This window comes from Cheilinus undulatus, linkage group 3 (genome assembly GCF_018320785.1).
Source record: "Cheilinus undulatus linkage group 3, ASM1832078v1, whole genome shotgun sequence".
NCBI lineage: Eukaryota > Metazoa > Chordata > Actinopteri > Labriformes > Labridae > Cheilinus > Cheilinus undulatus.
This window is the reverse complement of record NC_054867.1, coordinates 32,541,477-32,555,080: the sequence shown is the minus strand read 5'-3', so window position 1 is coordinate 32,555,080 and position 13,604 is coordinate 32,541,477. Positions and strand designations below refer to the sequence as shown.

The 13,604-nt window shown below is 40.8% G+C and overlaps 1 protein-coding gene across 1 annotated transcript in view; it reads left to right on the top strand.

Moving 5' to 3' along the window:
- ca16b (carbonic anhydrase XVI b) overlaps nt 1–13,604 on the top strand; it is a 172,186-nt gene that overhangs the window by 79,394 nt on the left and 79,188 nt on the right. Inside the window, exon 3 of the mRNA XM_041780135.1 lies at nt 11,670–11,849. Within this exon, the coding sequence (XP_041636069.1) occupies nt 11,670–11,849 (180 nt within the window). The remainder of the gene's footprint in view (nt 1–11,669; nt 11,850–13,604) is intronic.

Sequence of the window (13,604 nt, the reverse complement as noted above, 5' to 3'; positions counted from 1 at the left end):
ACATTCAAAATATTATCCAAATCTCCTGCATCCACTGACAGGATCCTGCAGCAAAGACAAGCATAGATCTCTCTTTACTTACTGTACCACTGTATGATGGCTGACTCGAAACAACTGCGGTGACCCTCCTCACTGTGGAGACTGCCTCTGCATGCTGCCTTATATCTGCTGGTCATGTTTTGTTGTCACTACCACTCATACATATGGTCTGATCAACAAAGTTTGCTTTTTTTTAATGCAAGTGCTAGAGTGCCAATTCTGGGAGATATGCCAGGCGGCATACAGCAAGGATGCTTTTCTCTCAGAGGGACACAACGGAAATGACAAGGCAATCTCCATTCTGTCAGCATTGCCATGGCAGCGCAGGCACGGCTGTTTATCCCAAGGTTAATGGGATGACGCCTGGAACTGAAAGTGCCTTATTGAAAGAAACATGTGCCTGTTTTACTTAAAACAAGTAGACGGCAGACAGTGGTGTCACATCACATAGAAGTGAACCCAGAACAGGAGAGGTTTACAAACAGTGTGAGCAATATAAGCATCACTCATCTTTACTCAGGCATAGATGATAGATTACTGAAAAGAGACATTATGGAATATGCCAGAAATCATGCTGTTGATGTCATGTTTTGTCTTGTAACGCCTGATGTGTTTTCTGTGTTTTCTTAGCGTTCGGGGGGGGGTCTGCACAGTTAATCGGGATTTGATCACTATTTCAATTTGAGCTGTAACAGTAAGCCAATGGGATAAGTCTGGTTTTATTCCAACACATGAAGAAAATGCATTTAACATAAAAGCATTGCTTTCATGCTTATGCTCAACTAGCTGGATGAAGACCTGAGTATAATGGCCATACTTTTAACACTACTTTGATACAGTTAGATAAGGCTCAAGCTACATGCCAGCTAGTCACAGATCAATTGTTGCCAATTCAGTGATGAAACAAAGGCTATATGGATCTGTTTGGTTTCAGGACAATAAGTTGCGTATGCAGGGTAAAACGTACACATCAGTGTAGAAGTGGAAAAAACCTGCAGATCTTTGTGTGTGTTTCCAAAAGCGCCAGAGGTCGAATACACCCCCATTTAAAAAAGCCCGTCTTTACAGCAGAAATAAACATGTTTATGAGATTGGTAAATCAGCAAACACTGTATGGGGGTAGCTTTTTAAAAATGACTCCTCTTTTTTGATCTTATAAAGGATAAGAGTTGTTCATCATTAGAAGTGTTAACAGGTGTTACCAGGTTGACTGAGACCGCATTTCTAATATGGTGACCTCAACTGATGGGCTTCGAAAGTCCACTTCAGAGACCGACGGTTGACGTCACCAAAACCAAGATGGCGCCGCAGCAGGGCATACTGGTACTGTGCTCTCTAGTAGTTTTAGTGTTTTTGTTGTTTTTTTCTTGCTCTCTGCTATCCCTCTGAGATCACATTCACAAGAGAGGAACTCCTGAACCGCTGCTGGAGTTTTTCCCTGGTTTTCATTGAACTGGAAAGTTTTTTGGAGATTTGGGTCGGAGGAGTAGCAGCTCTCTATGGGACAAGACGGAGGCGCAGATGCGGGAAGCGAGCTGGTGCGCTTGTTAAACTGAGGCAGCGGGGATCACGCACCGCTCTCCCCTCACTACATCTTGGGAGCGTCCATTCTCTGGCCAATAAGATGGATAAGTTGCTGCTCCTCAACTCAAAAAACAAGGACTTTTGCTGTTCTGCTGCCCTGTGTTTTACTGAAACCTGGCTCAGTGAACACATCCCGAACTGTGTGCTTCAGCTGCCAGGCTTTCAGCTCTTCCGAGCGGACCGCACTACAGACCTTTAGGGGAAGACGAGGGGAGGCGGAATAGGCTGCTGCGTTAATGAACGTTGGTGTACAGATGTCACCGTGTTGAAGAAGTCATGCAGGCCTCACCTAGAGACTCTGTTTATAAACTGCAAACCGTTTTATCCACAGCGGGAGTCCTCCACGTTCGTTCTGGCTGACCAGTTGACGGACATGGAGAAAAAACACCTAGACTCCCTGCTCATCATTCTAGCTGACTTTAACAGAGCGAATCTCACCCATGAACTGCCAAAATACAGACAGCATGTTAAGTGTCCCACCAGGGACAGTAACACTCTGGACCACTGCTACACCATATTAATGGATTGCTCTATTGCTCTGTATCCCTTGCGTCTTTGGGGCTCTCTGATCACTGTCTGGTCCATCTCATCCCAACCTACAGACAGAAATTAAAATTTGCAAAGCGTGTAGTTAAGACTGTAAAGAGATGGACAGAAGAGTCAAAGCTAGAGCTACAGGCATGCTTTGACTGCACTGATTGGAGTGCCTTATTTGTAGCCACAGACCTCAATGAACTCACTGACACTGTGACATCTTACATCATTTTTTGTGAGGACGTGTGTGCAGACCAAGACTTCTGCACATTCAATAAGAGCAAACCCTGGTTCACATCAAACCTGAGGAAGCTGCAGCCAAGGAGGAGACCTACAGAAGTGGGGACAGGGCCCTGTACAGGCAGGCCAGGAACACACAGAGAAGGGAGATCAGCGTAGCTAAGAATAGCTTCTCTGAAAAGCTACAAAACTGGTTTTTGACCAGTGACTCTGCATCAGTGTGGAAGGGCCTAAAAGACATCACCAACTACTGGAGCCTACCCCCCCGCCCTCTGGAAAACCCCTAACTGGCTGAAGACCTGAACAGCTTCTACACCAGGTTTGAAAAGAACCCCTTCACACCTCTCGACGACCCAATCAATGGATAACCTATACTCCCAGCCACCCTCTGACCACCCCTCTCACCCCCCACCAGCATTAAAGATCTGCGAGGAGGACATGCGCTGGCTTTTTCAGAGGCAGAAAATCAGGAAGGCTCCCCACCTCGGCTCGCCAGGGGCATACACAAGGATCCTGTTTGTGGACTTCAGCTTGGTGTTCAACACCATATTCCCTGAACTCCTCCACCACAAGCTGTCCCAGTTCACTGTCCCAGCCTCCACCTGTCAGTGGATCACCACCTTCCTGACCGACAGGAGGCAGCAGGTGAAGCTGGGCAGCATCACATCCAGGATCCGGACCTCCAGCACTGGCACCCCCCAAGGGTGTGTTCTCTCCCCACTGCTCTTTTCCCTCTACACCAATGACTGCACCTCAGGGGACCCAACTGTGAAACTCCTGAAGTTTGCTGACGGCATCAGAGTCATCGGTCTCATCTGCGACGGTGACCAGTCAGCATACAGACAGAAGATGGATCGACTGGTTCTCTGGTGCAGTCAGAACCACCTGGAGCTGAACCCACTCAAGACTGTGGAGATGACAGTGGACTTTTAGAAGCCACTGCCCCACACCAGCCCCCTTCATCATTCTCAGAAACACTGTCCACTGTGGACAACTTCAGGTTCCTGGGATCTACCATCTCCCAGGACCTGAAGTGGGCTTCCCACATAGACTCCATCAGGAGAAAGGCCCAACAGAGGTTGTTCTTCCTGCTACTGCTCAGGAAGTTCAACCTGCCCTAGGAGCAGCTGATCACCTTCTACACCACCATCATTCAGTGTGTTCTCTGCACCTCCATCACTGTCTGGTTTGGGTCTGCCTTCAAACTGGACAGAAACAGACTGCAATGGACAATAATGACTGCAGAGAAAATCATTGGGGCAGACCTGCCCTCCATCCAGGACTTATACAGGATCTGGGTCAGGAAACATCTCTGCAGATCCCTCACAACCTGCGCACAAACTGTTCAAGCTCCTCCCCTCAGGCAGGCGTTACAGAGCACTGTATACCAAAACCAGCCGACACAAAACCAGCCGACAGAGCCAGCTTCTTCTAGTTTTTATAATAACTTAATATTTTTTTTTTTTTTACCACACACCCCGGTCAATGTCATCCCCATATCCATATGTATGCACACAGTATTCTTGTAGATATGGCATAACCATGTTCAACAGCTTCATTTACTTTAGTGGTTCCCAAACTTTTCATAGCCCATACCCCTTCAGACATTTGACCTCCAGCCATGTACCTGCTACTCTCACACACTTATAGCAGCTAGAAAAATAAATGTCTGTAAGCTTGCCGCCACCCTCACCTCCCACATTTAGCATACATAACATACAAATAAAATCTCTTAAAGTGAAGTATTTCTCACAAAATAGATTTATTTACCAGCATTTTCAGTGAGCAACACCAATTAAATTTTGAAAAAGAAATGTATATTTCTACATCATATTCAGTTATTTACTTGAAACCGTTAAGTAAAAACTCACCACAGCTTTAATGAGAAGGGTGTCTGATTGAACATATGTTACTATAAGAATCTTGGACAATTTAGGACAGATTTCCTTCTCACGATTTCAGCCTACAGCCTATCTGCCAACACCTCAGGCCTTTATCAAAGCTCACAATACAAACATTTGCCAATTTGAACTTAAAACTACTGAAACAACTGGTTGAAACCTGACAGGTTTTCAAGGGCCAGCATAAAAAATAAATAATAAAAAATAATATACAAATTAAATGTGAAAAATAAAAATAAAAGTTAATAATTTCTATATAATTTGATATTTTTTTTGTTTTCAAATCACATTTTTGTTTTTATTTTTCACGTACCCCCTACGTCACTTGGTGTATCCCTGGGGGTACAAGTACCCCAGTTTGGGAATCAATGATCTACCTCATGTTTATCACTCAGCTGCAAAAACTGCTTCAATGTATACGTATAGTCACAGTCTCTATCACCAAGCCACTTTTGCACCTTTGGTCTCTTGTTTGTACAAAGAAGTTAAAATGTTCATGTTCATAGTGTATATTCATAGTGTATATTCTTGTGTACTAAGAGAGTAAATTTTTAACCATTTAAATTCCTCATATGTGCACACATACCTGGCCAATAAAGCTAATTCTGATTCTTTATTCATAGAGGAAGACGGTGGCTAGAGTTCAAAACAGGGATGAGAGACATGTGGGTAAGGGGCGTGGCCTGACCACAAGGCCATCTGCACCCTTAAGGATGCCTTTTTTTTTTTTTTTTTTTAATTAAATTGATTAAGAAAATTTTTTTTTTTTTTTAATGAAGGCAGGAAACATATAGACATTTTAGCATCAAATCAGCAGGGATCGTTCTTGAGTTAATCCCTGTGCTTTGATCTGATTTAAGACTTCTATGGTCGTATGTTTGTTGTGTTGCTACCGTTTTCTGAATTGCCTGGAGATGACTGTTCACTGTACAAACAGACACCAAACTACACAAATGAGCCACTTTTACCCCCCTGTCATCTTTTCAAATGATAAGTTATCTCTTCCTCCTGTAAACAGCCGGGCAGATGAATCAGTCTATACTGTTTATTTAGGCACTTATGTCCATCTGAGTCCTATCTTCTCTCCATGAGTGCCGGGGCTGGAGTATAAATACACAGCTGCTTCCCATCATGAAGCAAGTTAAATTCATTTCAAGGTAACTGTGTTGTTTTGTCCAATCTCTGCAAAGATTCATCCAACAAATAACAGGAGTTTATATAATAAAATCCACAACAGTACAAGGACAGGATAAAGACTCAAATATATAGTAGATGATATCGCATCTCACAGTCTCAGCTCTTATTGAGTCTTACGAGCCTAGAAAAGGCAGCTGGGATGTTGGATCGTGTTTATAACACCGTAAAGGTTTTGTATGATATTCTGTCTAACCTGTCTGTATTTGTTGTTGAGTATTGATGGTGCGATGATGTGTATTATCAGAGCAGATGAAAATGTGCATCTTTTCCCAAATTGTGGATGAGGACTGTAACCAAAATCAGCTGCGTTGGTTATATAACTGAGAAAATTAGTAGGTTTTTCACTAGAATATAGAGCTCTTGAATACAGATTAAGTCTGCATCCACTGGGTATCAATTAAAGATGCTGTTTTTCCCTTGTGATATTGATCTGATACTTTGTATTAGGTATAGGCTGATAGTTGGGCACTTTCCCTGGTGAATAAAGTCAAAGTTAAGACACAACATTTATGTAAACCAAAAGTATCAAAAAATTGATGATGTCCTTTCCCTGGTGCTATCATATTTGTTGTGCTGACTTTCACCTGCTCTATGATGTCAACTCTGCTGACCTCACTGGACAAAGGGCACCACAGCATTATCAAGTGGATAGAGAAAAGGCAACAGAACCCATAGAAGTGGGTTTTAAGTTCCCTCTTAGGAACAGCTGGTGATACCTGATATCAAATTTTCAGCAGTGTCTCAGTCTGGGGCCGGTATGGGTATCTATATCTTTTTAAAAGTAGAACTAATAGTTAAGATACAATCAGAGGTAGTTTATCCTTTTCTTTGTCTTTTCTTTGACCAGATTCAAATTGCAGGGTAGACATTTTTATCATTTCTGCATGTCTAAACTCTATTTGCCTTAGGAGCAGTGCTCAGTAGCCACTTTGCTGCACTTCTTTCTCTCCTTTGACTCACTGAATAAATCAACTTCAGCAGGAATTCAGAGGTCTTGATCCAGCCATTATAACTGCTATAGACTAGTTTCCTCAGCTACAAGGCTAGAGGATAGATTCTGCTCTTTCCTGTTGTATTCCTGGAGGATCAGCTGTCATATCTGTTAAACTCCACTCATCTTCGTCCGTCATAAATATATAAACCTGTCAGTGCACTGTATAAATTACCTAAAAGTGCCTGTAAAGATTTTCATTAGAATAAAAGTGCGGAGCAGCTCAGTGTGTGTGTGTGTGTGAGCTGTTTTAATGGCACCATATGCCGAGTATGGTTGCAAATGTGATGTGTAATGTTTAAATAAATCAATCTGCAACATATTAAAACATATACTTGGATTTAATTGGCCCACCTCAGCCTTATAGAGTGGCAGGGCTGCAGTGGGAAAGGCTTAAGTACGAGGATTATAGTCATTCTGATGGATGGCGATGAGACAGATTAATCGACTGCTGTGCAACCCTCACTTATCTGATTTTAGCACTGCTCCTCCCTTTCTCTTCTTGAAAGGCAGAATTATCTCTCTCGCAGTAAATAGGATGTAATTTGTGTTTTAATGGAAAATTAGCCAAAGATTACACTTTTCTCTGCTAGCACTTTGAATAAAATGACCTGGGAACATTTATTTGCTTCACATCGTGTTTTTTTGATTATAAAGCACTGACATGCTTTTTGATTTGTAGAATTTGTATAAAATGATTTGAGACGTCCAATCTGACTGCACAGCTGATCTATTGGATTTCTTGTTTTTGTGAGATATGTCAGTCACGTTTGTGGGGCTGCGTATATCTCAGCAACATTTGAAAGGGTTTTTGTAGTATGCCACAATTCACTTAAGAGGAGAAGGGGGGAAAAACAAGAAAATGGGTGTTGAAATTGCCCACTGGAGAACTGGAATAGTTCTGTGTTTCTTTATTGTGGTAGCCCATATAGCACGCTGTGTGGGTCAGGGGAATGGTAAATTTTCAAAGCAACTGGAGGCATTGAACTTCAGACAGCTCTGCCAAAGAGAATATATATGCTCTCCAAACAAAAATGGGAGGGGAGTAAGTCATAACCAGTTTTACAACCTCCTCAAGTGTGTACTACTTTATCAACAATATTTCCCCAAACTGTATGAATATCCAGCTAACCCTTCACAGTTGCAGTCTGAGCTCCAGTGTTTGTCCTAGAAACATTCAGAGACTTAAACTGAAAACTGATAAAACTGTAAGAAACTGCAGTAACTTTCCTCATGAAACTATCAGCCTGATTTATACTTACATGACCTCTGATTCTGAAGTAGATGTTGGATGGTTCCCTTTATTTATAGGTTTTAACAATTGTAATTGCTTTAAATAATACATTTCCAACAGGCCAATAGGCAGTTGTATTACCTGTCCAGTAAGTTTTATAAAATGTGAAATTTAATTTTGATAACCTCTGAACGGAGCCACACCAGACCCATCCCCCAAGATCTTGGGACCAGACCTCATGTTGGGAACCAACGGGCTAACTCCAAGTTAGGATTGTCACAAAATCAGAATTTCAAGCTTTGATGCAGTATAAGGTAGAGATGCACTGATACTACAGTTTAGCTTCAGTTTTTTCCAGACTCTCTGTTGTAGCTTATTATAATAGAGCAGCGTTATTTACCATGAGCACAGCACTAGCAGTATTTAGCCTCGTTACAGTGGCCACATAAACATTTCTTATCTATAGGGAAGAACTGTTGAGCAGACCAGACTAATGTTGACAGCTCTCAGCCGCAGCTACACTGGGGTTAGAAAAGGCTAGAAGGAGAGGTAGGGGTGGAGAAAAGCTATAATAGGAGAGGGACAAGAGAAACACCAAAACACCAAATAAAAGACAAATTCATTGCAGTTTTTGGCCATGAACTTATCTCCCATTGTGTAGGAAATTTATATTAATTTATTGATAATGGCAGCATTATGTGCAAAATAGGCTGGAACAGCCACAGCTGTGCTTGATTGAAGACACATGTGATGGAATGCAGAAAACAGAACAATGCAGTATTAGCATTAGCAGCTAGGCCGGTAATGAAAAACAGTGTATCAGTAGCAGATTTTATCAGTTGTGTCCAAACAATTCAATGCTGGCATCTGTTTCATCGAACTGCAGAATCAAAGAAAAGATTTTTTATTAGGAAGAAGTTACCTGTTGGACACGAGCTAAAGTCAAACACTGTCTTTACCTGTTTTGGGTGATTGTTAATGGGAACTTTCTTGATTTTGATAAAATATTACAAGCAAACACAATTCAGTTGTATATCTCCATACTGGAACTTAGTATTTGTGCAATAAAACCTAGTTGGACTAACTTGTGAATCTGAATAGACCACAACTGCTCTCTGCCTTTTTTGCTTCTGGCTGCTTTTGGTAATTTAAAGTATGGCTGGAGATCAGTCATTTTTCCATTGGTACTTTTTGATATTTTACAATGTTAGATATTGAGATTGAGATTGTTTAAATAACAAGTCAAAAATACTTTACATCAACTTTCACCCAAAATAAAATAGTGTAACTGACAAAATTTACATTAAAGCAAGTTAAGTAGAAAGCATAAGTAGAAAGGGTCATTTGTGCTATTCATAATCTAAATTCCAAAAATGTATGGGTGATTTGTGCATATTAAAGGCTTCAGCCATGGTTTAGTCTGCTAAAATTAGGGCTATTTATACAGAGTTTTTTCATATTTTCACTACTTTATGGGTTGTATATTCTTATTAAATATGGGGTAGGATGATTTGCTCCTTTTTAAACATGTACTTTTTGCTTCAAGATCAATATAGTAGCTGATTTTGCTGGCTAGGTTCACATCCCATGTTTATTTCTTTTTTTGTTTATCTATTTTATGTTTTTTAACCAGCATGTTCAAAATAAAGATATCCAGTAAGTAAGAATGGACTAATAAATAAGGGTTACATTTCCCCATCTGTCTGTGCATCCATCGTACATATATATTTACACCAGTTCAATTGATTGTTAACACAGATAGCTAATCAGCCAATCACATGGCAGCAACTTTATGCATTAAGGCATGTAGACCAAGTCTTGCTGAACTTCAACTTGCTGAAGTTCAAACCGAGCATCTGAGAGGGGGAAAAAGGGGATTTAAGTGACACTGAAGGTAACATGGTTGTTGGTGCCAGTCAGGCTGGTCTGAGTATTTCAGAAACTGCTGTTCTACTGGGATTTTCATGCTCAACCATCTCTAGGTTGAGCAGAAAATTGTTCTAAAAAGGGAAAATATCCAGTGAGCGGCAGTTGTGTGGATGAAAATACCTTGTTCATGTCAGAGGAGAATGGGCAGACTGGTTTGAGATGATAGAAAGGCTACAGTAACCCAAATAACCACTCATCAAAACCAAGGAATACAGAATACCATTCTGAACACAAAACATGTCAAACCTTGAAGCAGATTGGCTACAGCAGCAGAGGAGTACTCTGGGGGCCACTCCTGTCAGCTAAGAACAGGAAACTGAGGCTACAACGCCGACCTCACCAAAATTGTGCAGTAGAAGATTGGTAAACGTTGCCTGGGCTGATGGGTCTTGATTTCAGCTGCAACATTCAGATGGTAGGGTCAGAATTTGGCGTAAACAACATGAAAGCATGGATCTATCCTGCCTTGAATCAACTGTTCAGGCTGGTGGTGGTGTAATGTTGTGGGGTATATTTTCTCTGCACACTTTTGGCCCCTTAGTACCAAGTGAACATCGTGTAAACGCCATAGCCTACCTGAGTACTGTTGCTGACCGTGTCCATCCCTTCACCAGGACAGTGCACCAATCTTCTGATGATATAGTTAAAAGATAAAGCTGTATGTTTTTCACATAAAGGCTTAGCAAAAATGTGCACAAAGACAGTTTTCTCTTTGAATATGATAAATAATGTTTTATAAATCCCTTCTGTGTGTTTATGATTGGCAAGCAGCCTTCTCTCTCCTTATAATAAAAGTATTACTCTCATAATGGACCCTGTCCCGGTTAAGAAAAATTGGAGATTTACTGGTACAGAGGTATTGGTAGTCAAGTCTATGACTGACAAATTTAATCCTGCTTGCTAATACAGTCATAACTAAGAAATGCAGCTCTAATCCATTCATACATTTATGTGCAATCCATAATCCTGCACGTGGTGTTTATAAGACAAGTGATCTTAGTCTCTGGTCAAATCAGAGACAGTTCTGAGGACTGAATGCACAATCTATGACATATTCATAGGAGAGATGAATGAAAGGCCTCCTTTTTTATCTGTCTGCTCACCCCACAGAGCACCTTTATGACTGTCCTCTGTTTGACATGGTAAACAGAGAATATTTCAAATTAATCCTGAATTTTGCTATCTTTTCAAGGGACTCCAGCACTGCTATTCTGGCTGCAAGGTGTTTATACATAGCAGGACACAAAGCCACCCTTGATCCAGGGTGTTTTAGTAAAGAGGAGTTTTTTTTTTTTTTTTAAACAAGCCAGAAGCAAAGTTGCGCGGTATCTGCGGGGAATGGGATCATGAATATTGTGTTAACCCAGAAAAGTTAAAATCCATGCATGCTTCCTTGTTCCCCTGATCCCTCAGCTTTTGTTGTTGCATTGGCCCATTGTACCCGAGAAGAGATCAAGGGGACCCCTGTCGGTTGTGGATTATTCCTTTGTAGAAGCACCACTGTAGGGGATAGAGGATTAAAAGAGCAGACAGTGGATGGGGATTTTACAGGAAGTTCGTTTGCAGCGCACACTGCACATGAATTGTTTAAGTGGAGTATTTTCTATTGAAAAGCCTATTTGGTGTTCTGCTTTTTGTGTGTTTTTGAAACACATCCGAGGCATAGACCCACATTAAGTCTTTACTCATTTCAGGCTCAGCTTCAGTAAGTGTTGCTCTTCAGGAATATGCCTCATTTGGATATTCGTATTTATTCATACTTGGGACAATTAATGCTGGAAATGCCTGTGGCTCCATGATGAATTTTTATTGTGTTTACATGTTTTCCCAGCTGTTGGAGAGGTTTGGAGGCCACTTCAGCTAAATGAATATGAAAGAGGCATTGTCCTCTTACTCACAATTTCTGTTAAGGGCACATTATAAACCTGCCTGTCTCAGAGTTTCTTATTTTGTTTGTATTATAGCCAGAAGGGGATTTTATGTTGTTTTTCATAAGCTTGTATTTTTTCTCTTTTTGCAGGAAGCCATGGACCTCGAAGCTGGGCGGCCTCATACCCAGAATGTGGTGCGAAGAACCAATCACCTGTGAATATTGCAGATGAACAAGCACTAGTTTCAGAGGAATATCAGGAGCTGGTGCTTGAGAAGTTTACTGCTGAGTCATCCAACCAGACTAGCATGAAAAACACTGGAAAGACAGGTGTGTCTGTAATCCTCATTACACAGGAACATTATGATACCAGAAGGCAAAACTACAAATTGTTTTTTTTTTTTTTTTATCATCCTGAACTTCTGATAAGACCAAGGAAAAGCTTTAGCTTTCCATGAAACCAGCTGAAATCAATACTGATGTCTCTATATGACTGAATAAAGCAAATCAGACCTTCAAGAGGAAGTTTTTTTTTTTAATGCCTGTCTCTCCTGTGGCATGGTAGGCGTCAGATGAGGAGATGAAAAAACCCTGCCAATATATGTCAATAGAAATCAACTGCTCTTACTTGAACTATTATTATTTTTATTACAAAAGACAAATACACTAAATCAACGGAAAGGCACCCAAACAACATCAAGAGAACCTGACCAACATATTTAATCAGCTAATCCGTGGACCATTGGTGTGAAAACCCTGACCTTAATTGATCTCTTCTGCTTTTGGCACAGTTTCTCTCACACAGGAGATTCATCTTTTTTTTGCTTTTGATCATAATGAGCGTTGTTAGCCTCCATGACAACCAAGGCCACTGGGGCAGCCGATGCTGTGGGCTGCTTATTTACAAAGATGGAAATAACACGGCTGGCTGTAATTTTGGGCACAAGAGGGAATTTTAGATTGCTAAGCACTGTGAAATCAGGAAAATGGAACAATAATTTTGCAAAAGATTCTTATCGAAACAACTCCCAGACGGGGTTAATTCAATATTTGCTTGTTTCAGGTCATTGTTTTGTTGAATTGATTTGCAGTCATTTTACCTGTACTTCCAACTTCCATACTTGTTTTTTTTTTAAGATTTATTTTTGGGCCTTTTATGCCTTTATTTCATAGAGGAAGGACAGTAGATAGACTCGGAAACAGGGAAGAGAGTGGGGAGAGACATGCGGTAAAGGGCCACAGGCCAGATTCGAACCCGGGCCGCCCACGTACATGGGTAGCGCCTTAAACCACTCGACCATCTGCGCTCCCCTAACATCCATACTTTTTAACCATATGTTGACAATACTCCCTTAGAATAAAAATGAGTTAGACTTACTGCAACAAAAAATGTGCTGTATAGAAAGTAGTATTGGATATTTAAAAAACATCTCAGAAATTGACATGGTGAAAAATGTAAAGAACTTCTACAACTTTAAAACTGAAATCCAAAGCATTGTGCAGCTTTTCTCCATCTTGGTAACTCAGGACTGCATTTAATCAGTTTTAACACAAAAAATGAAGTTTGTAAATATTCAGTCCAAGCTTCAGGAGAAAGGTATTGATCCTAGCTAGAATCTGTCCTTCATGCTTTTGAATCAGAGTTTTAAAATTTTAAATCGGTTGCATTGTTCTCTCAATAAATCTTGGCCCTTTGAGTTTCCTTTTGTTTTCATCGTCACGACTTGTTGCGCCCTTGATAGATAGTGTTTGCCAAGTCCAATCTTTTCCATGTGCACTCCTTGACAGTTTCCTTGACGTCAAACACTGAATGTGTCTTTGTTGTCATTTTGTGTTTTTCACAGCATTGTGTGGTCCTCATGAGCTCTGCAGAGCTCTGTCAGTAACACATATCTCACAACTGACTTTTGTTAACTGTGGTCCTGTTTTAAGTATTTTCAGATCTTTAAAATTCTTCCCTGCACGTCTCCTTTCATGTCTTCTCTCATGCTACTTCAATATTCCATGCATCCCTTACCTCTATGTTAAAGAAGATCACAAATATTTCATCTCAGATGTGTAGCTGTCGATCAGTGCACCGGAGTA